We start from the raw sequence: 24,992 nt of genomic DNA, 5'->3' as shown, positions 1-24,992 counted from the left end.
AGGACTTACCTTGCTGTGTTTATCTAAACAAACAAGAATGGCTTTCTGTCTCAGTAGCGGTGTAGGAATGTTTGGTCAGACTAGCAGAGGGATAGTCAACACCTGGAAGTTCCAGGGGAGGAAGATGGGAGAGCACGTACCCAGACCTGCCAGGGCCTAGTTACTCCTCAACCTGTGAGAATCTTCTTGGGGACGGGGTGGGGCTTTTCTGCCTCCCATTGGCTGGACACAGGGGTATATTACTCCTGGGGGAATTTTGCGTCACTGCGCGTGCACAGAACTCATGGCCCCTGCAGAGTTCTTTGCTTCCCTGCAGAGGAATGATTTCTGACGGGGAAACAAAGGGAAGCTGCAAGAGAGGTCACGTGTCCCTCCCCAGCAGTCCAGGCAGGTCAGTTTGGGATGCCCAGAGAAGCCAGTAGAGACTTGAATCACCACCGGGACAGTGGGGCTGGGCAATCATGCTTGTGAGAGAAAGAGACTGAGACTGTCCTTCTCACTCACTATTGTGGCACGCTTAGTGTGAAGGGGCAGGTTTTGGGGATGTTTCTGAGCAGGCAGGTGTCAGGCAGGCTCTGTCCCCTCAGACAGAGCAAAATGTAGCAGCCTGCTTGCTTAGTGAATTGTTCCTATTGTTCTTAGTGAATTCCCCCAGGAGTATAAAATAGGGGTAAATGTTTTAAGGCTCCTTTACTTGGCCACAGTGGTATAAAAATCAGTATGGCCTTATAAATACTTATGGTGCTTTAGTGATTAGAACTTGTCTAAATTTTTGTACTGAAAAAATTTCCCATCAAAATGTGCTCCATGAATTGTTTGCTACTGACCTTTCTGGAGATGGTTAGCAGCCAATATAAATTGTGAGTTTGAGTCCCCAGCCCTCCCTTGCTCTTAAGTTGTATATGATGTAACATTGAGCATATGGCTACATATATTTTTGACTAATAATTAGAAGTAAAGGGTCAATTACTATTTGACAGAGGGAGTTTGGGGATTTCCTTCAATGCTCCCCACTCCCATTCTCCATCCACTGTACTGTAGTTTAAATAAATTACCAAAATAATTGAAACCAGAATGATTATAGTGCATTATTGTAACAAATAAAATATGGAGAATTTTAAAATATTGTGTGCAGAATTTAATTTTTGGTGCAGAATTCCCCCAGGAATAGTATATAAGGGAGCTGGCTTTCATGCCTCCCTCCCCCACAATGTAAAGCCTTCCTAGACATCAGGGGACCTTTTGCCTATAAGGGGAGATGACATACCGAGGTCCCCTCTTGGTACCCTCTGAGAGGGAAAAGTGAGAGAATTCAAGAGTGAGGTAAATCCTAGAGGTAAGTCTGAAGAGTGTCTTTCCCGAGTCACTGGTTATGTGGTGGGAGCCCTGTAATCCCGCACTGGACCCAATTACATACCTGGTACGTGAGAAGCGGATGGTGTATAATGCCACTCCCCATTGTTAAATTAACAACGTTGAAGCCAGCTACTTAAATCCATCCCTGTGTCTCTTTCATTCATCTGTGTGCTCTAATCAACACTGCTAGGTTACATGCTGTTCATATTTAATAATATCTAGGCACAGTGGCGCCTCAGACTGTTAATGTTAATCTGAGTTGTTATACTTATAAATTTATTCCAGATCTGCACACAAAAGAAGCTGCATAAGAATACAGCATAATAAAGTGTGTGTGTTTATGGCAAGGCAGAAGGATAGATTTTGCCAAATAAACTCAAACTAAGATGCCCCTACTTTTTTTTTTTTAAACATACTATATTTTTAAACTTCTACTTACCTCACTTTAAATATTTCTGACAAACTTTAAATATGATTTCCAATCATGAACATTAGCAAGATGTTAAAATTTGCAAAATGTCATTTATTTCTTAATATTGTACCTCAGTAAAAAAATCCAAACATTTCTGGTTGCAAAATGAACAGGACAAGTAAGATACTTACTTATCAAAGCTATCACTATTTTTTATGAAGCTCTCCAATTTTTCCTTGGCGTATTCTACCACATCTGAATGAAGCTCTATTCCATGATTTACTCCAAAAGGGCCTGTAATTAAAAAAAGTGGTTTTTATAAGTATAGTACTGTTTTATGCACTGGTATAACACCTTTCATGTAATGGTATCACAGTGCTTTATTAACATTTGATTAAGCCCTCCAATACCCCTACAAAAAGGGATATTTTTATACTTTTTACCAATGGGTAAACTAAGGCACACAATTATGTAGTGAGGCAGTGAAAAAGCCAGGAGTAGAACCCTGGAGTTCTGGTTCCCTACTTCTGTTATAACATGCCCACACTACTGCAAAGAAAGCGCAAGTACATTTTTCCTATTAGCCTTCATGAGAGAAAGTGGAGTCAGTAAGTCTGATCTTTTCTTAGCCTTTTAATTAGACTTTAGTGTGGCACAAATTTTTAAAGACAGTCAGGAGCTGGAATGAAGTCTCGATGTTGATGGTTATAATGTGTTTGTTTGTAGGAGGATTAAAATTTGGTAAATTTAAAGCATATTATATTGAAGTGGAATCGTCTCAACGAATGATGGCACAGAGATTCAGCATAGTATGCCCATAATTATACACATTTCTCAATTACGCCGTTTCCTGAATCCTGATGGGGTATTAGCCTTCAGCAAACTGTACCACAGAAATTTACTAGAGTGCTATACAAATATTGATCTGCAACAGTACAATGTTTGTGCAGATCTCTATTCAGATTGATCCCACTGACATGTCCACCACATTCAGTTCTAACTCAACTCCTTACTCTTTCAACTCATTTAGTAGTCATATGTTTTCAACAAACAGCTTGAAAAAATGAATTTCAGTATGTGGTAAAATACTCTTCTGAGGTAGGGAGGTGCAAGGAGAGACATTAAGATGAGAGTTAGGGGGTAAAGAGGTGGCCACGTTTGTTGTGGGCAGAGAGAGGCAGGAATTCTATATATACTAAGCAACCCACAGAACAGAGTTTTTAGTAGCCATGCAGAGAGGAGAAAAAGCACATTTCAACCAAACGCAACTAGAGGTTGCAATTTATTAATTCAGGTTTCGGAGTAGCGGCCGTGTTAGTCTGTATTTGCAAAAAGAAAAGGAGTACTTTGTTAGTCTCTAAGGTGCCACAAGTACTCCTTTTCTATTAATTCAGTAATCACTATGCCCCAAGCCTTTACTTTTAGAATGTATTTAGCCCAACACTTAATTATCTAATACAAGAAGCATCCTCAAATTATTATTTCAGTAACATAAATTATTCATCCAGGGAAATTCATAAGGATTTTTTCTGCAGAACAGCAGTATTGTGAGCAATTAAAGAAAAAATAGAGAAGTATTTCTGATGTTTAAGTACCCTCGACAAAAATAAATAGCAGATTTGCAGCAAAGCCTGTCTTTTATGGAAAAAAACGTTAATACATTCCATTTGGTAAGCGTCACCTAATGGTGCAACACCAACACAATATGCTAAACCATGAGGCTGGAAAACATTTGTAATTCTTAGCGTGAAATTAGAACATCTTGTACACCATGCAACAAAGCGGATCCAAAAGAGGTGGTTGTTACGTGCATTGCTCATAAAGCTTTCCTGCTGGCTGACTTACAGGAGGCAGAGTGCTCCACAGGGGAGATACACCTGCTTTCACAGTATTGAAAGGTGTCCTGTTGGTACACATACATTCTTTATTAACTTAGCTCATTGCTTCCCATTGCACTGTCAGTATAAGCATTCCTTTTCTGTCTCTTGCATTACTAGTAAAGCTGGCTGTAAAACGTGAAATCCCTTCCTGTGAAAATTTTCATTGTTTTTAAAAACAAATTTCACTTGAACCAGGACAAAATGCAAGTATGTATGAAAGGATTTCAAAAAAATATTCCATTTTAGGACACCCCGCCTGCCAAAAAAAGTATTTTTCAGCTTCTTGTAAGAAAACTGCCTTCCAGCTCCATTGCCTGGGAGGCAGAGAGGCCAGCCACTCCACCAGCCGTCACTCCCCAATCCTGGCTCCTGCCCAGCCCTTCCAGCAGGATGGTTTGGGCCAGCAGAAAGTAAAATTGACAAACACCTTCCAGACAGGCAGCTGGCATTCTACTTTTCCTAATGGAAAAATGAGAATTCTTCTGCAAAACAGAAATTTTCCCATAAAAAAAGAGGGTATTCTTCATCAGAATATCATTCTGACAAAAAAGTTTCTGACTAGTAATTAGAAGTAGCTAGCAAGCATTCTTACAAAAAATGAACAGGCAGCAGTGTTTTCAAAACAGAATATATTTTAGAAAATCTTTCCTGGGAATCAGCAGCAGGTTTTCAAATATAATTTACTATAAATGAATTCATATTCCCCTAAGCCAGTGTTTCCCAAACTTGTTCCATCGCTTGGGCAGGGAAAGCCCCTGCTGGGCCGGGCCGGTTTGTTTACCTGCCGCATCCGCAGGTTCGGCCGATCACGGCTCCCAGTGGCTGCGGTTTGCTGCTCCAGGCCAATGGGAGCTCTTGGAAGCAGTGCGGGCCGAGGGACATACTGGCCGCCGCTTCCCGCAGCCACTATTGGCCTGGAGCAGTGAACCGCAGCCAGTGGGAGCCGCGATCGGCTGAACCTGCGGACGCAGCAGGTAAACAAACCGGCCCGGCCTGCGAGGGGCTTTCCCTGCACAAGCGGCGGAACAAGTTTGGGAACCACTGCCCTAACCTAACTTCCTAAATTATTTTCATGTGTCTAGCATTTTTGGTGCATTCTTAGCTATTTTTAATTACAGTTACCACCATCTGTTCCAAAATTCATGTAAATTTCCAAACTTAGATTTTTACCACTTTTCAAGACAATCACGAAGAATATCAAACATATTTTGAGTTTTGTGTCTGTCTGGGTTATGAGGAACATTTGTGTATAATACTAGAACTTTTCATGATCAACATGCTACAAGGCAACAATTAGTTTCTGCAGCAACACGAGTATGCAAAATATGGAGTGTAATGATACATACACTTCAGTATTGCTATGTGCTATATTGAACAAAACAGGAGGTGGTGACACTATTCTCATTAGCTTTTCCAATTTGAGGATATGAGTGTATATGCTATTCCAGAATGGTTTTACCAATTCATAAAAACTGATACTACCCTAACTTTTGTGCTACTTCCCGGAGTAACAGTAATTTCCTTCGTAATATGATTATACTAACCTCATCAATTATGTATCACCATTATCAAGACTTGGAAAAGTGTTTGCAGTTCTAATATCTTGTAATATTCAAATTACAGAAATCAAAGGATTTGTCTGCACTGATCGTTACAATTATGTAATCTACACTTTCTATATGTATTATCTTCCCTCTGTTTATATTCAACTTAATCTCTGACTACCATAGCAAGTTATATAGACCACTTCGTATTTTAAAAATTCCTCATTTTCAAGTCACCTGCAAATTAATTTAGCGTCACATTAACATTCACAAAATCATCAAATGGGATACACTACTACTCCCACCCTCTACTGAACCATCAGATACCCAGCCATTGATAAACAATCTTTGGCTTCCTAACACTAACCTGATACAGTACAAATTGAAATACAATAGGCTCCATTTTGAGAAGGTGTAAAAAGGTTCCATTTTCCACAAAGGGGATGCCTTTATTAAAACCAGTAAAATAAACCTTCATTTTCAAAAATATTTTGTTCAAATATTGCTATAAATCTGACTAATCAGGCTGAGTTAAGAACCGCAGAGCAGGTTGTGTCTGCTGATTCACACACTTAGAAGGCCCTCTGTTGCAGGTCTCACCCTTCATGTGAAAAGGTGGGGGGAAATCAGTCACTTTCACTACTTAGTTCTCTTCATTCCCTTTCTGGAAACCTGCACAGGTCGTTCTTCAGAGTCAGAACTGTGCTGGGTGAGGAGAGGGCAGGCCAGGCAGTACAAATCCACCCCTGACCCCACAGAGATTAGTTATATAAGGGAAATACAACCTCATATAGAGAGGCAAGTGCAGAGGACCCCAAGCCAAAAAAAACATAAATAAATATCAAGACGAAGGGCTTTATTTCATCATCTTCACTCTTGATATGATCTGGAGAAATATTTATGCTCCTGCGCACAGGGCTAATATCAAACAAAAGAGGAAGTAGTCTCTAATCATACTATATGTATATTTATACTTTAACAGCTACTGGGGACGAACCTCATACAAAATTGCCTACATTTATGATCTCCATAGAGATAAAACTCCCCATGCTTATAAATAGAGAGCTAGCACAAGAGGTACAGTATGTTACATGAAAAAAGTGAAATACTGTAATTCTTTTAACAGCATGTATTGGAATTTTGAGTTTATATCTATGAATGAATATTTCACCAGAAGCATTACTGCTTATTGTATTGGGTAAGTTTCAGAGTAACAGCCGTGTTAGTCTGTATTCGCAAAAAGAAAAGGAGTACTTGTGGCACCTTAGAGACTAACCAATTTATTTGAGCATGAGCTTTCGTGAGCTACAGCTCACTTCATCGGATGCATACTGTGGAAACTGCAGAAGACATTATATACACAGAGACCATGAAACAATACCTCCTCCCACCCCACTCTTCTGCTGGTAATAGCTTATCTAAAGTGATCATCAAGTTGGGCCATTTCCAGCACAAATCCAGGTTCTCTCACCCTCCGCCCCCCCCGCCCCCCCCCACACAAACTCACTCTCCTGCTGGTAATAGCCCATCCAAAGTGACCACCCTCCCTACAATGTGCATGATAATCAAGGTGGGCCATTTCCAGCACAAATCCAGGTTTTCTCACCCCCCCCCCCCCACAAACCCACAGCAGGAGAGTGAGTTTGTGTGTGTGGTTTTTGGAGGGGGGTGGGGAGGTGAGAAAACCTGGATTTGTGCTGGAAATGGCCCACCTTGATTATCATGCACATTGTAAAGAGAGTGGTCACTTTGGATGGGCTATTACCAGCAGAAGAGTGAGTTTGTGGGGGGGGGGGGGCGGAGGGTGAGAAAACCTGGATTTGTGCTGGAAATGGCCCAACTTGATGATCACTTTAGATAAGCTATTACCAGCAGGAGAGTGGGGTGGGAGGAGGTATTGTTTCATGGTCTCTGTGTATATAATGTCTTCTGCAGTTTCCACAGTATGCATCCGATGAAGTGAGCTGTAGCTCACGAAAGCTCATGCTCAAATAAATTGGTTAGTCTCTAAGGTGCCACAAGTACTCCTTTTTTTTTGTATTGGGTAAGGAAATGAATTTCAGTTTCCACAAGAGGGAGCACCGAATCAGCTCTTTGACTTTTGTTTAAATTAATTGGAAGGAATCCTACACCTCTTGAAAGTGAATTGACAGATTAATTCTGTTACATATTCTCCTTCCATTCAGATTAGTATCTGCTTCCCTTAATGGTTTTCTGCTCTCCATTATCTTTATTTGTAAAAATTAGTAACCCAAGACTTCAAGAACTCCATATCCTGGAAAAAGTACACATTTTGTAAGATTTCTGTAGCAGTAAAAGTAGTGCTTCCCTAACTAGAAAACAGTACTGAGAGATGCAAATATTTATTTAGTGGAAGAAAAAAATGTGTCTGTGACACTTACATCCCACTACCAAAATAAATGAAATTCCATTGTGTAATGCAAAATTATTGATAGGTAGAAAACATCTGAGGATACATATAAAAATCAGCACTAGAGCTTAGTTTTTCATTATGAAAACAAATGCATTTTAATGTAAATTTTCTGCTCTAAGGTGGTGGTTCCCAAACTTGTTCCACTGCTTCTGCAGGGAAAGCCCCTGGAGGGCTGGGCCAGTTTGTTTACCTGCCGTGTCCGCAGGTTCGGCCGATCGTGGCTCCCACTGGCCGCGGTTCGCTGCTCCTGGTCAATGGGAGCTGCTGGAAGCGGCGGCCAGTATGTCCCTTGGCCCGCGCCGCTTCTAGCGGCTCCCATTGGCCTGGAGTAGCCAGTGGGAGCTGCGATCGGCTGAACCTGCAGACACGGCAGGTAAACAAACCGGCCCGGCCCGCCAGGGGCTTTCCCTGCACAATCGGCAGAACAAGTTTGGGAACCACTGCTCTAAGATATAGTTTTAAAATTCAGTTAGCAATGATATACCACATTCTCTTTTCAGCTGGTAGTACAGCCTTTTTTAAGTACAGTTGAGGGGATGAGTAGTATACTACACAGCTAACTTACTTAAAAAACCCCAATCTTAAGCAGTGAATATCTGCCAGAAAATTTATTAATGCTCTGTTATTTAATCTAGGTTATTTTGTGAAGAACAGCTTACTTTGTGTCCTAAGCATGTAAATTTCTTGCCTTCTATGTGAGCAACAATCTTTAGGAGTCCTTCGTGAACTTAAAAACTGCAGAAAAGTTTAGAAATAATTGTTTCCCCCTACTCCCTGTTGAAAATCATAATATTCTTTGTGACTCAACATTTGGCTTGTGTGGGAATTATGATGTCAAAGAGGCTTGCAGCTTCAGGTGACTACAGAAGGTTAATCTGTGGCTGCGGCTTAAGCAGCAAAAATATTGTTTTAATTAAAATGTAATTCTTAAAAAATGTTTTTCAATAACAGTTTTTCTAAGAATTAACTAGCAGCTCTTAAATATTTCACAATATTCTGAAAGCACATTCCAAATTCCTAACTATGCTTTTTTCATTACATTACTTAAAACTATAACACATCAAGTCACAAAACCCTGGCAAAAATGCTGACATGTTAATCTAAGAAACTGCATTGAGCAACCAACATTTCATATATGTTTAAAATAAAAAAAATTACCTAATATTAATCCCACCATTGTACTCAAATATCCGGTTCCGCTACCCAGATTCAGAAAAGATAATCCTGGTTGAAGTTTCAATGCTTCCATGACTTCAGAATAAATGCAAGGTGCTGATAAGTGTATATTTCCATGCTTCCAAGCCAAGTCTTTATAAGCATTGTCCCTGTATCCTTCTAGATAATAATCACCACGGTCAATTGCTCTGAAGGCTTGCTCCACTCTCTCAGTGCGAATATACTGAGCTTCTTTCAAGTTATCAATTAAATCATCATTGTCTTCCCCAGCACTCACAGCTCCTCCCATGACGATTTTCTATGATAATTCAATGAGTTTGAAAATACATTAGCAGGAGCGTTTTGAAGGGTCAGTGTGTAACAGACTCTGTTCTTTTCCTTTCAACAGCACATCAGAACATCACAAATGAATCCTGGGAGAAAAAAAAAAGTTTACTTGTTTTGAATTTCACAGGAAAAAAGGCAGCATCAACTAATTAATACAGAGATCACTTCACAAAAGGGGTAGCAAGCTACTGGTTTGAAGTGTGGTTCGACTTCACTGGAAAATTAATGAAGTATTAAAAAAGTGACAGTAGCATCCCATGCCTAAATCTTTGTCTTCCACATTCAATTTACTTAGTCTACATATACAAAGATTCCCCCTTCCCCCCTGCTAATTGTCAGGTCTGAATATTCACCACGTTCTACTCTGTTTAGGCTCTTGCACTGAACCTATCTCAATGGTTTCTGAGCACCTTAAAAAAAAAAAAAAAAAAAGCTTTAAAAATACACTGGGTGGGATTTTTCAATAGCATCTACATGACTTTCAGTGGAACTCATGCCCCTAAATCACCCAGGTACTTTTGAAAATCCCACCTAGCATGCCTTATTGGACAAATAAGTGTTCCTTTCCTAAAAAGGAAAGGTTATGCCTGGATTTTTTGTTTATTTTCAAACTATAGAATCCAAATCAATAAAGTTAAGCTATGTTCTTTGTGGTTTGCATCACTAGTGGTTAAACACCTCACCAACTCCACAGGTCTTAGCAGTTTGGATAATGATGCATGAGCTGGAATAAAATTCAGCTCAGACTCACACACTGATAAAATTCTATGATTAAGTTTGTCAGCTACAAGGGGGGAAATGGGGCATTTTTTGGGAAACACACCTTTCAAACATTCTTAATGCATCAGGAAGCAACAAAAAAGTGAGGGAAGGGGCAACCTTTTTTCTGCCATTCACAAGAGTAATTGCTACCTTATATGTGGACCAGCCACTGAAAGATAACTGGACACAATCTGGCAGTGAGTTACACGTTAACTAGACAGAAGTAGGATATTGGAGATAAGGAATCCTAAGTCCTATCTTTGGCTTTGGGAGAGGATTGTGGTCTAGTGATTAGAGACAGCTAAACAAAACCCACAGAATTCTATTAATTCTGAAAGGCACGGTGGCTGAGCAGACAAGTTGAGGTCTGACTGAAACACTTGTGTCCTTTCCCCCAAAGCAGCCTCTTAAAAATCCAATACTTGACTGTCTCCTAGGGTTTGGTATGAGGTCTTGGTCAGTAAGGTTATGTAGTTCACAGAACTAAAGAGTCAATCAGTCAACAGAGGTAAGAACAGAAATCACAGTTCCTGGCTCAAAGTTTAGTGGACAATTTTCGTTTCACAGTAATTTCACCTGTATTCCCCCCTTCATGGTCTACTCCAGGAGTTCCCGCTTTCAGGTTTCAAGCCATCACCTGTTTTTGGCTAGGGACCCTTGTTCCATGCCTTTCTGAAGAGGGGTGTGAAAACTGCACAGTCCCCTGCCATCTACTGTGATATCTCCAGCAAGCCAGTCTGCCAGCATGTGTACTTTGCAGTCTCTTCAAGAGCGATTACTAGTGTGTTACTAACAGTTACAAGTTACCACATGGCTCTTTCTAAGCAAGCACTTTTATTCTTCAGATAAAAGCATTTCAGAGAAAATATATTTAAAAACCCAACAAACATTTCTATATACATGCTAAAAGCTCACAAAAGGCTTCCCAGGATTATGGGGCTCAAGCAGGCGAAAGTCATTCCAACTCTTCTTCCAGGGTTGGGGCATCCCTTGGACATAAAGTCCTGTCCATCTGTTGGATCAGGAAGAAGAGTCCCAAGTCAGTGTAAACTCAGGCTATTTATCCAAAAATCCTGCCTTTGTCTCTTGGTCTCTGAATAATCCAGTTTAAACTAATATATGTGAGCCTTTCTCGGAGGTGGTACCTCTCTGAGGGGTATTATAATCTTCACCACCACCCACTGGTTTTGGTCCCTGGAGGAGCTGTGGCAGCCTGTCCCCAAGGAGTAGAACACAATCACCATTCATTTCATACAGTCGACCCCAAAGATACTTTAACTTTATTCAATATGGTCACCCAAGGATATGGCAGGAAGTTGTCATATATGCCACAGACCTCCACCTAGGCTTCATATATGGATGGAGCCCGCCCCCCCACAGAATATTATCTGCACTGGCAGTGCAGAATTACCACCAGCCCAATTCTACTCAAAAGTGGAATGTTCCACAAAATCCAATACACTTGGGAGCTCAGGTGGTAGAACTTTTCATGTTAGCCACTAGAGGACAAAAAATACTACAAATATTTGTATCACTCCAATCAATACATTGACAATGGTGCACACATATAAACCAAAACAGTAAAATAGGAGATGACAACACCACACTTAATTCGCATATTTGTATTTTAAAAAATTAGTGAATAAAATGTTAGCAGAAATTCGCCTGGCTCCAATTATCTGCTAATTAATGTGTGCCAAGCAAATATGGGCATTTTGCCTTGTATGGCTTGAATGCATTCTAACAGAATATATAAGACTTCATTCACAAAAACCATACCAGCTGCTATTTTACTACTAACTACTTAAACTCATTCCAACTGGCACTTGCAGCCAGGATCATATATCCCAGTGAGGTTTTGGCCTATTTTAGAATACTCTCCTTCATATGCCTATTCAAATCCCTAGTTTATGCATTCCTATTTGTGTGTTCTAAGAAGTCAGGAATTTGCAAGGTTACAAACTGCAGGTATACACAATTGTACAACCCTAAAACTGACTGAAAATCTGGGCCTTAACGTTAGGTTTATTGAAGTTACCAGTGCAACACTATTGGTGGAGTGAGGTACTTTACCAGAGAACCCTAGTTATACAATGTCCATAATACAGCAGAACTGCTGAATTTTGTGACAAGAAAAGCAAACAGAATGAAGAGACTGATATAGAAATATTACAGTGATACAAAAATTACATTGGGGCACCATTAATGTCAGGACTTTCAAAAGTTAAAATGCTTCCACAACATTAACTTGGCCAATCTTAGCCCATTATCACTGTATGAAAGATTTCTGTAACTCTAAGGCTTTCCTGCAAGAATTGTAAATGAAGCCACCAGTAGTTGTCTGGAGGTGGATTGTAACCTTTATGTAAACGTATCACAAGAGAAGCTAGGGAAAGAAAATTCATGTACTTGCAACTTGTCCTGGAGAAATTTAAAGGGATGTCCTAATCTGCTTTATTCTTGCTTAACAACTCTAAGAATGGTATCACTTAGCAACATAAAAAACTCAAACTGAGTCAACAGTCCCCATATTCCTCTTAAAGACAAAGGCTCCATTTTGCTGTTGTATGATGATGTAGTATTCTCATCTTTTAGGGTACAGATCTATACGCAATTCAGTGGTAATAACTTGTCTTCATAAATTTATATTTATGTCCTTTGATACTTTACCTATACAATGTTTTGTCTCAGATAATATTTTAACCATTGAAAGTAACTAATGGACAAATATTTTGTACACCTTGTATAACTTTAAGAAGTATGGTCCCCTCTGGACTTGAATGTGAGCAGAAAAATCAATATGGGTATTTTGGTCCTTCCATCATCTTTTGTTTTGCTGCTTTGTCACCAGATGATACATTCATTTTGGACACAAAAGACCCAACAAATACAATAATACGCAATACAAATAGTTTGCAAATAATGAATATTGTATGTTGTGGAGAATGATGGAGCCATCTGTATATTTTATAAATATATGCACCTCAATATACCTGCTTGGAGTTAAATCAAAGGAAGCTGATAGGAGCATAGAAACAGGAAACAAATCAAAACAATGACAAAGATAAGGTGCCCCAGAAAGAATACCAACGGTCCTTAACGGAACAATGGGGGAGCTATTAATTGGTAAATGGCCTTCTGCCATGCTTCAGGTTAAAGACCCTGACCCAAAGAAGAGAGGAAAGGAGGCAAATGGGCAGCTGCAACAGGAGGTGAGTTTCTCAGAGAGTTCTGCAGAGGTGTTTGTCTCTCCCAGTTCAAGGGTATGGATGTCTACATTCTTTCCTCACAATTAAAACTTGTAAAGAAGGAATAAAGTTTAGGTAAGACCCAGGCGTTGGGTTTATCCCTTTTCTCTGCTTGCTACATACCTTTGGGTGAATAAATAATACTTTGTTTTAAAGAAGCTGTTTCTGAGACATTTTAATCAGCCACTGGTCAGATTCCTGGAAGAAAAGGGCTTACAGATGCCAAGCATAGGTGGATCTGTCATGTTATCACAATCGGTAAACTAGGGGTGAGAGGTAGGGAGTGCAGCATTGTAGTGGTAGGACTGCATGGTTCCACCTGAGAAGGGTGAAGATGAGTGCACCTCTCTGATGACAGGTTGCACTAAGAGAAACTAAAGAGATCTAAAGTGCAACTTGCCCTCTAACAGTGATATATGTACTTTAAGAATTGCAGAAGGTCAATAAAGAAGAATCTACAAAACAGTGACAAAATATTCAGGAACGCATGTTCCAAATGGCTGAATATACTGGAGAAAATGCATTCATTATTGGAGAACTGAAAATTGCATGTTCAATTTAAATACCCATTTGTGAAAATTTAGCTTCCAAATTCAATAAGTAAAACTATTTGAATTCTCCTAATAAGATTCTTAATGCCCAGTGGAATTGTTATATGCACAGTATTTTCACAAACCTTTCAGAACATTAAGCTGCTTGGATTGCATAAGAACTGACACCCACTACAATCTATTCATGCCCTTTCAGTTTTGACTTTACATATCTTTATTACCCCATGTAGTATCTCCCCTCTGCTACACACTTAAAAAAAAATAAATCCCTTTTTAAATTTTAGGCCTTTAAAAGTCACTATATATTGGTTCTCAAACTTTTGTACTGGTGACCCCTTACAAATTAGAACCACTTTTTTATATATTTAACATAATTATAAATGCTGGAGGCAAAGCGAGGTTTGGGGTAGAGGCTGGCAGCTCGCGACCCCCCACCATGTAATACCTCGTGACCCCCTTAGGGGTCCCGACCCCCAGTTTGAGAACCCCTGCACTAGTATAACCATATTGGTCTTACTACTTTCCATTTTCCTTCCATTTTTCTTTTCTGTTGTACCTTGAACATTAATCCCTTCAGATATTACTACTTTAGTTTGCGTTCATGGAATCCTAACTATAGACTTACAGGGGTTTATTATTTTATTTTTAAAGTTCATTATCTTTATACTAGTGCTTTCATCCTCTGTTCCTAGTACCATGTTCTTCTGTGATCAGCATTACCTAAACGTCCAGGTTCTCAGCCAATTCTTCCATACTGGCCAATATGAAAACTAAAATACCTGTAATCAAGTTAGTTCCAGTACTCTCGAAAACAAGATATTGGATAACATTTTCAAAAGTGCCAAAAAGTTCCAGTCTCAAATGGGGCTTGGGCATTTAGGAACATAAGTCTCATTGAAAGTTAATGGGCCTTAGGTTCCAAGTCAATTCCATGCAAAAGGAAAAGAGCTGAGACAAAAGTACCAGAAAGTGAAGGAGAACAATACTAGTTCTGGCACCAACACATTATTAGTGCTTTTTTGTAACAAACTAGATGCTATGTTCAGCAGGGCATCTACCACCTCTCCACTTAACCATGGAGAATAACTTCATGTCCTGGAGAGGAGAAAGAAATGGCAGCACCTCTCCACCCCCTGCAGAGATGAATGAGGTGAGGCATTTGGCATCAGGCAGGAAGCTGGCAATAACCCAGAATACCACAAGTTGGCTGAAAACCAGGAATTGTTCAGTACCCAGCTGGACCCCCAGACACAGATTAAATGGCTCAGGCTGACACATATTTCATTCATGGGAGAGAGACTCTTGAAGATGCAAGTGATAATAATTAACGAACCATAATGTAGGCAGATATACCCACACACTTATCAAATACATACCTTGTTAACTGGCCAGAAAAAGCTGATGAAAAGGCAGAATATATGGGCAAATGCTTTCTCCCCAGTATGGCTGCAAACACTTTTCACCAGCACTTAATTACTGCACGAGCTGGAAAATTCCGAGTAGCTGTAACAGTTATCATGGGCTGCCAGCACCACCACTACTACCCAACCTAACAACTGTTCTCTATTTGATTATTGGCAATCTCATTGGGGAGAACCCCACTAACAATTTCAGAACAACTGATTGCAATCAGAGATGAAACAAAGTACTCAAATGAGGACAAGTTCTCCAAGACTCCAAACAAAACACGAGGGATGCGAAGGAGTGGTGCGAACAGCTGCTACAGTGGAGGAAGGATGGAGATGCACAGAAATACATGCTGCATCTATCCAGCTGTTTGAACAAGTTGTTGACAGGGGGCACCAAGGACACCACCACAGTAGTTCTACCTACTCTAAAGAATGGACAATATGCGTTTCTGGGAGGGATCATACCCTCCAGCCCATTCCTTGAGCCACCAACCCTCCACTCATCAGTTCCCACTCCACTCTACTCCAGTGGACAAGACCTCAACTAACACAATTGTTTTGATTACACGTACCACGCTGCTTCCCGCAGCCCCCATTGGCCTGGAATGGCGAACCGCGGCCAGTAGGAGCTAGGATCGGCCGAACCTGCGGACGCTGCAGGTAGACAAACCGTTCCAGCCCACCAGCGGATTTCCCTGACGGACCGTGTGCCAAAGGTTGCCGATCCCTGCACTACGCCAACAGAACTTTTACCATTGCAACATTCCAGGGTCTAAGGCCTTGTGTACAGAATCACTTGAAATCCATTCCCCATCATGTCAAAATGGGCTCTTTTTGCTATTGAGAACGTACAACCTTTTTTGAACATACCAACCGAGCAAGTGCACTGGCAAACTGAAGTCTCAGTGAGGCCCCTGCCCTTAGCTCTTGGTTTCAGCAAGTGATTCACTTTCCAAAGTACACTGAATCAGTCAGGGATTCTGTAATTATGTGAGATTGGAGTTAAAGTGGATGGAAGCGAAACCATTTAATCCAAAATCCCAGGCTCTTGTGTCTACAACATGGAGTCCAGACATAATCTGGATACTTACTGCATGACATGGGTTGGGTCGCGGAAAGGAGCACAGATCTTAAGGAGCCGGTGTTGATAGGTAAGGGGAGCCCATCAAAATGTGCCCTTCTAGGACCAGGGAGGAAAAGCACATTTTGATGGCTTCCCCACGCCCAGCAAAATATGCAGCCATATACGTGGACAAGCACAACCCCTCATCACTTGTTCAAGCTTTCAGTCATGACTCTTGTGATATCATTTCACCAGTTGTCCAGTCATCATCATCTTTTCCTGGCTAGGTAGGATCTAAATATCTAATGTGAAAAACAAAGCAGAGCACCCTTTATGACATGAGAGGAAGGGAACACTTCCGGCATATTTATATAAAAAAAAAAAAGACAATCTCAATAAACTTTGCTTTTGCAGGGCACCTTTTATATATATTTTTAATTCAAATGTTTCAATAATTCTAATGAATACCAAATATGATCTCCTATTGGGCACTATCCATAACACCCCCCTTTTCTTTTATTTTGGACAACTTTTGCTACAGAAAACTCAAAAAAATGCACCATGTGCTTTCAGCCCTGCAGACCAGCTACTATACCTATAGATGGAAATTTGTCCCTACTCCAGTCCCAGTTGAGCCAGGTGCAATGGTACTTGGGAGCTGTAGGGACAGCGTAAGCTCCCACTGGGGGAATACCATTAGTGTAAGAGGCCCTGTATCCTTGCGCTGGTCTCATCCCAAGCACAGGTATAAATGTGGTCCTAAAAACATCCTGCAGCACTGATTGACAAATGTAGCCAACTGGAAGCTAAAAATGACAACCTGCCTCCCATCTCACTTCCTTCACCAAAACAGTTGTGCCCACACTGCATTTTGAAGAAAGCTCATACCAAGTCATAAGAACTCTTACCTCAACTGTACATATTAGAATCGGTAACTGGAGAAAAATTTACATTTACAGTCATTGAAAGTAATTTGAAGTTAGAGGAAAATTTAGCAAAGTAGCAGGACGGGAAAGAAGGAGAAGCAGTCATTCTGCCCTTCTCTGATCAGTGATCTTTTCAAGGTAATCAGGACAAGAGGCCTACTCTCTCTTACCTCTGCCCAGAACTTTGGTCAGTTGTTTAGATATGTTTAGTCTCTAAACAGCAATCCAAAACAATAGAAGTGCCAAGTGTTCTGGAATAGCTGATCCCCTCACCATTTATTTTATATTTTCCTTGTCAACTCACTTCAATGGGTGAGGGAAAAGGAAAGAATACTTTATTTCAAGGCTAACCCTTACACATGCTATGATAATCATCTATACACTGATATTAAAGACATCACAGGATATTCTCATCTGCTCCACCCCTTTTAGGCTGGGTAAAAAGGCTGAACACCATAAAAAGGATTCAAAGCTCCAGTTCCAGGAGCAAAAGGATTCTGCGCAATGCAGACACAGTAGAAGACAACTGTGTAACTGCCCTGGGAGGACCTCCTCACAATGCCTGACACAGGGGGCACGTCAGAGGCGCAGAGAGCATACAGCACAGCAGAGATTCTGGGCAGTACGTGACCCATAAACCAGCCTAGGAAAGCTGCCATAACTTACATGCACCCAGGTCTAAGTTCACACCAGGGCCTCTCCAGCACCAGGATCAACTGAGGATCAGGAGGGCACAAAAGGTTACTTAAAACCACTTTAGAACCCCCTCCTCCCCCACTTTCTCCTGAGCTGAGAGTTCAATGTTTCACCTTTACGAGGTGCAGGAGAAACCACACTCACCATTTATTGGCATATTCAGTTGACACAAATACTACAACAAAATAGAGGGCTTTTACACTCATTTTCCTTTTGTGTTCCTACTCTTGATATTTTTATGCTTATTTAGTATGACTATATAGAAATGTTTTCACAGGTCTAATGTACTTGTAACTAATCTGATCAATTAGGATAGTGCAGAAGCTTTGCAGTTTACATTTAAAATCTCACTTTGTTATGTAACAGCTGTAATAGTGTAGTGACTAGAAACCCTATACTATACAACCACTTAAAGAAAAAAAACCACTTACTGCTACCATAGGTATTCAGAATAACTTACCTTTTGTCTCGACATTGAAGGTATAGCCTATTCTGTGACATGGACCACATTAGACTAGATTTACACAGCTGCCTGAATGCAACTCTTACTTTTCTGGGCTGGTAAGCCTCCAGTTGGAAGGCAACACACTGCTCACACTATCCAAAGCATCTTTCAGCTGCAAGTGTTAGAAATATTTCTGTATTGGACAAATAGAAGGGAGACTCATGGCCCTATCTACATGCATAAATACTTGTATTTGGCTTCTAGGGAGGAATGCCTCTGATGTCTCAAAAAGTAAAGAAGTACTTGTGGCACCTTAGAGGCTAACAAATTTATTAGAGCATAAGCTTTCGTGAGCTAACTTCATTGGATGCAGTCTTCCAAAGTATGGGGCCCCTATCTCTAAACTGTTTCCCCCCTCCCCTTAAAGTATTCATTTCTTTTAGCATATTCCTGATTCAAGTTGAAATTTTGAATATATTTATATATTTCATTCTTGTTCCTTGTTAGGCATTAGACTGTTTTGGGGCTCTGCCTGTTATTCTGAGACATCCCTTACTCCCACTCCCCTGTTGAGAATGCTGCAGAAATATAGTACCCTTTAAAGATAATTAGCTTATCTATAACTAGCCTATTTGCAGATATAAGACAGGATACTTACTCAACTACTGACCACTCTTCTGAGTTTGGAAAGATGTTTTTAAGGAGCAGTTTCTCTGAATTTATTGTTTGCATCCCCTTGAGTATTTTAAGATGCTCACTTCATGAAAAGTTTAGTTTCTCACTGACTTTCGTTAGGAGCTGTTGCTAGCTAGAATTCAGAAACCGACTAGAATATTCTAAGCACTGCGTGGACATTGGTACTATATGCTGATAAACTGTCGAGCAAGACCTGTAGTGATCTGCCTCATTCTCAAAATAAGGATGTGCTGCCCTTTAGGATATGTCTACACTGCAAAGAAAAACCCACGGCTGGCCAATGCCAGCCAACTTGAACTTTCAGGGCTTGGACGGCAGGGCTGTTTCATCGCTGTGGCCTAGGGCTGGAGCCCAGGCTCTAGGACCATTCAGGGTGGGAGGGTCCCAGAGCTCCGGCTCTGGTCTGAGCCTGGAAGTCTGCATAGCAATGAAACAGCCCCACAGCCCGAGCCCCAAGAGACTGAGTTGTCTGGCACTGGCCAGCCACGGGTGTTTCTTTGCTGTGTAGACATACCCTAAAAGTCTTCTGTGCTTGACATGCATGGAAATATTAATATTGCCATCTACTCTGTGGGGCCATACAGATGTGCTAATATGCCTAGTAAGGAATCTATTTGCTAAAAAATATTTCCTGATTCTTTTTTGTTGTCTGTATTGTTACAGACATACTTGCCGACAGGCATTTTGAAACAAATTACCAAAACAATTCAAAACGGCATGATTATATGGTGTTATTTTGACAAATAAAATATGCAGAATTTTAAAAATTCTGCACACAATATTTTAGGTGCAGAATTCCATCAGGAGTAACTTACAGCAACATGTATATTCATATTTAAAAAGACACTACCAAAGCAAGACACTCCATTGCACATGCTTCTCCCTCTTGGGAGATGAGAAACAGACATGTGACAGATACCTAGTCAGATTACTTAATGCACTAATGGAAGGCACTAGATACTGTAGTGATGAGTGCAGTATAAAAATCTGTATTGTACAGCAAAGCAGACTCCTATGCTCACATACAGCCCTACTGATGTTAAAACTGATCTGTGTGGATGCACTTTTATTTTCACCTGGAGTCCTCTGCACCCAGAGTGTCTGCTCAAGCACATCCACTGAAGTCAGTTGGGCTCCACATGGCATAAGGGACAACATGCAGGTGTAAGTGCATGCCTTCGCCGAGCAGTTTACAGAACTGGGGCTTAAGCTTGAGCAATATAATTTTCAGAAGAACGTCAGGTGGGAATCCTCACTGAGCTAAGCATAAATGAGAAATCAAAGAGTACTTCCAGACTATGGGTTGAATTGTGGGCATCTCTTATGGCCTTCTATGTAGCAGATGTTTGCAGTTCCCTTACTGAGGTGTTATTTATCTATGGGAACTGGACAGGGGAAACTGTTTAATCATTTGCCTGACTGCCCGCACAGAGTACTGCAGTTATTTTCTTTGAGCTAGAACTGGCACCGACTCCTTTCCAAGTAACTGTCTCCTGTCAAACTAGGTTTGTTTTTCTTGTCTGAAATTCCACTCCTCCCTTCCCTGCCACACTTAGCATAGGTTGAATGCTGAAGGTGGTGTTTGGCCCACATGCATTCCATATGTTGTATAGCTTGTCATTTTCAGGTCGAGATACATTTCCTGTCATGGAGAACTTACTTGTGCATTTTACAACACAGTAAATCACAAGGGCTTTCTCAAGGGACCCTTATATAAGCCACTTATTACTTTTCTTGGTTTTTCCATCTATAACAATCAGTTCCTGATGCATTCTTTTACAAAACTATCCTATTATCCAAAATTAAAGTTTGGGTAGTCCAGCTCTCTAAGCGTCAGAAAAAAAGGTTATATTCTTTCAACAATTTTTTATCTGATTTACTATGTAACAGTGGTTTCAATGCTTGCTGTTCTAAATGCCGAGAAAAAAAGTCTAACCTATGGGCTTCCAGACATCTCCATTTAAACAAAAGGATACATTCAAGGAACCGAGAGGCACCAGACATTAGCATTAGTAAGTGTTAAATTTAAAAGAAAATAGGTACTCTAAAGAGTGCTTGTCCTCCTTGACAGATAGGATATTGAATTACTTATTACAGCAGACAGAATACTGGCATCCATTACATAGAAATCTAAGAATATAGATCAAGGGAAGATGCTGTAGGGAATAGAATGGTTACTTATCCAACAGTAACTGTAGTTCTTTGTGATGCAGTCAGTATGGTAAGTGAATGGCAAGCAGTACCCTCCCTTGGTAGTAGGAGTGAGGAGTTTCAGCTTTATCAAACAGCGATTGAAGTACTGACCTGAATTTAGCATCTGACCTGCCTGCCACGTGAAGGGCATAATATTTAACACAAGTCAGTGGGTTGTTCCATGTTGTAGCCTTGAAATCTCAGAGACTGGCACATTCCTGAGGCAGGCAGAAGATGCTGCCTCTGTCTTCATGGAAGTGTGCCTTGATGTTCAGAGGGAGATGGTCATCAGCCATCTGATACCAGGTGGAAATGCACGGTCTGATCCACTAAGATTATCTGAGACAATATGGTGTCGCTTTTTGATGGGCAGGATATATCCATGAAGAAGGGTGGAAGACAGCTTGAAGAGCTTAGTATTATTAAAATAACAACATGTCCAACGTATGTAGCTCTGCTCCTAGTGTTAAGTGCAGGTTTCAGGAAAAAGATGGACAAGGTAACTGATTGGTTGTGATAGAATTCCAACATCACCTTAGAGATGAACTTGAAGTTTGGTCCCAATGCTACCTTGTCTCTATGGAAGGGATGTGTAACACGGTCTGGCCAGAGCTTGGAGTTCACTGACTCTCCGTGCTGAAGTTACAGCAAACGGAAAGACAGTCTTGATGGTCAAGTGGTATACCAAGCGATCAGACAGTGGTTCAAAACAAAGGCTCCATAAGTTTTCAGACCATGCTGAGGTCTACTTGAGATTCTGGTCTCTAACCAGAAAGTAAGAATTAAGTAGGCTCTTGAATTTTTATAATATGGGATGTCAGAACACAGTATGACTGTACCAGGGTGTGACGCACCAATCCTGCTGCAAGATGAACCTTGAGAGAGTCAAATGACAGTCCAGTATGTTTCAGATACAGCATGTAGTTGAGGATTTTTGGTATCAGGGTCTCTACTGTGTCCAGATTCTGTTGGGCTACCTACTTTAAAAAAAAAAATCCATTTTGAGAGTAAGTTTTCCTAATGGAAGGTTTTCTGCTTTGTAAGAGATTTTCCTGAAACTGTAAGGAGCAGTGTCTGTCAGTAGCATTCAACCAGACAACTTCCATGCCATCAGATGCAATGACTGTGGTTCTGGGTGTAGCATGTGACCCTGGTTCTTGGTTCTGACCTTGGTTCTGAGCGGGCAAGTTGAGAGGTGCACAAGAGGCCACCTGAAATACGTATGACAGCCAAAACTGTATCAACCAGCAACAGACTATCAGGATTATCATAACCTTGCCCGGTTTGATCTTGGATTTTACCCTGGGGATGAGGAGAATTGGCAGTCAGGCATACATGAGTCCTTGAGGCCACAGAAGGAGAAAGGCTTCTGGCAATCGGCCTTGGCTCACACTCCCTCTGGAGCCGAATTTCAGGCATTTAATGTTGCCTTCTGTGGTTTATTTATTTGGCGCATACAATCCGATCAAGCCAGGCCACAGTGTTCTTATTAACGATGCTCAAGGCATGAAGACCTCCAGGAATCTGAGTCATTTTGTAGTCCTCAACAATGTGTGTCATGATTTGTGAGTGCCCATGTTGACATAATGGACTGTCTCTAAAATGTCACCAAAATTCCACTGCAGCAGACATTTCATGTCCGGTAGGAAACGAATTCAGAAGCCTCCATTGCATTTGTGGTAAATCAAACCCGGGCTGACTTTGAGTGGGGTCTGAGACAAGATAATTTGTCACTTTCTCTGCAGACCATGAAGTTTGCCATGCATCTTCTACCATAAATCCCTCACCCAGTAAGTTTATCCACAATGGGCAACGTGAGGGCAGACAGCCATCTGATGGATAAAACAAATCTTTAATTAATGGTAGATGTGGGCATATCATGCAATTTTGTCACAAGCTTTGCTACGCTTTCCTCTCTGCGAACACTGGGCTGAGTAATTTTGCAGAAAACCTGTAACCATGGTAGAGGAGTAGATTTAAGTGTGCCTGAAATAATATGCATGTTGGAATTAAGTTGTAGGTTGATCATCTTTGTGTGAGACGAGTGAGCCCATACTGGAGCACAATACTCCGCTGCTGAATACCAGAGTGCCAAGGCTGAAGTTTGTAGCATTTCGTCACTGGCACCCCATGTTTTTCTGGCCAGTTTTCCAAGCAAGTTGCTGTGTGTTTTGACCTTAGTTGCTGTCTTTCTAAGATGGTCATGATATCGGAGAGTTCTAGCCAATGTGATGCCTAGATATACTGGGTGTGAATCATGCTTTATTTGCTGACCATTGAGAACTATGTTCAGTTCTCTGAAGTCGATGTAAGTGGAAAACACTTGACACAGTCTAACTTCCACTTGGTATCAGGCACCACTGATGACAATGATCGGCCACAGACACCATATCTGCTTTCAGAACACTGTGCTTTCTTTTCAGAACACCATATCTGCTTTCAGAACAGAGAACATATGGTAGGTTATTTGAATATACGTTCAATAAATGTTGGAGATCATAATGATCCTTGTGGAAGGTCATTCTTCTGGTGCCGCCAAGCACTTGTATCACCAATATGCACACAGAAATGTCAATTTCTCAAAAACAGAGCCATTGCATATACTAACCAACCTGGCATAATTCTAGACAATTTCATCCCTGCCAGAACACCAATAAGGTCCAACTTTGCAGCAGACAATCTTTCAACATTCAGCTGGAGGACCTTAAGCTAGAGCATAGCTAGATCTATGACTAGAAAATCATTGTCTGGAACTTGTTTGACCAGTTGGCCAAGATTCGTAGTAATCCTCAAATTAGAAATGCTAGATGGATCATCTGTTTTTCTAGACCACAGACAAGCTGTAACTGGGTACTTACAAGGGACATGTTGTGAACGTCGATCCATTGTCCCCCTCTTCTGTGGTGAAGAGATTTCTATTATGGGAGCCCCCACTTACAGAATATGGGCCCTATCAAGGACTTCCTCAGCGACAATTTATGGATGATTACCATGCATCATTGTTGACCCCTGGAAGATGTAGAAACAACAGGGTTTGATGACATCACATTCAAAGCTTGATGGCTTCTTGGTAGAAAGGGGATGACCAAGCACCTCTTGGCTTGTTCATATAATGCATTATGGATGTGTCTGTCAGGATTTTCACCGTAGAGTTCTGCAGAACAGAAAAGAAATGCTACACAGACCAGTATGATGGTCCTCAGCTCCAGAAGAGTCATGGGCAGTTCTAGGTCACCCTGACAGCATGTGCCTTGCATCTGCATATGGCCCAGCCTGTCCCTGAGGAGCCTGTGATAAGCCTTTGGCACAGAGTAGAGAAAGGAACCCCTTTTGGTACATTCATTGGGTCAAGCCACCAAGTAAGCTCTCTCGCAGTACCTGAGGCAGGACTAACTCTTATTCATGAGATGTCTGGACTGGGAGCATGTGGACCTCTACCACATTTGTAATATAATCTCGCAAGCAGCATCACAAATGTATATGCCAAAATGTTACCAAGGAGTAACAGACACGTACACTCTGTCATTTGATTTCATTTTAGGTAGTTTGCCGGCAACTGGAGACCAGAATCTGTCTTCTAGGACGCGGGTTCTTGCTGACAGTGAACTCTATCGGCTGTGATTGTGTGAGGCATGATTTCTGGTAGTTCACAAGGAGTCTTAGATGACAGAGCAACAAGAGGACATGTTTAAGGCTGTAGCAGTCTCCTGTTGGGACCTGCTTCTGATCAGCCAATCATCCAGCTACAATATATGCAGATTCCCTATCTCCTTAACTGTGCTGCCACTACTGTCAGGCATTTCGTGATTATTTTTGGCGCTGTGGAGAGTCCAAATGGCAGAACTCTGTACTAGTAAAGGATAGGCCCCACTGT

At 41.0% G+C, this 24,992-nt stretch overlaps 1 protein-coding gene across 8 annotated transcripts in view; it reads right to left on the bottom strand.

The window, feature by feature from the left end:
- Window positions 1-24,992, bottom strand: part of PCMTD1 (protein-L-isoaspartate (D-aspartate) O-methyltransferase domain containing 1) — an 84,902-nt gene that overhangs the window by 35,365 nt on the left and 24,545 nt on the right. For 5 of the 8 annotated variants that reach the window (XM_007058777.4, XM_043539632.1, XM_043539633.1 and 2 more), the window contains exons 2-3: window positions 8,785-9,215; window positions 1,960-2,062 (exon numbers count right to left, since the gene is read on the bottom strand). The exons of 1 other annotated variant lie outside the window; for it this stretch is intronic. In XM_007058777.4, the coding sequence (XP_007058839.1) occupies window positions 1,960-2,062; window positions 8,785-9,091 (410 nt within the window). In that variant the 5' untranslated portion in view covers window positions 9,092-9,215. Of the gene's footprint in view, window positions 1-1,959; window positions 2,063-8,784; window positions 9,216-10,806; window positions 10,904-24,992 lie in introns of those variants that run through there. 2 more of the 8 variants (XM_027821298.3, XM_027821300.3) reach the window with 2 other exon arrangements.

This window comes from Chelonia mydas, chromosome 2 (genome assembly GCF_015237465.2).
Source record: "Chelonia mydas isolate rCheMyd1 chromosome 2, rCheMyd1.pri.v2, whole genome shotgun sequence".
NCBI classification, from domain to species: domain Eukaryota; kingdom Metazoa; phylum Chordata; order Testudines; family Cheloniidae; genus Chelonia; species Chelonia mydas.
Note: the sequence above shows the minus strand (reverse complement) of the source record. Positions and strands in the feature narration are given on the sequence as shown.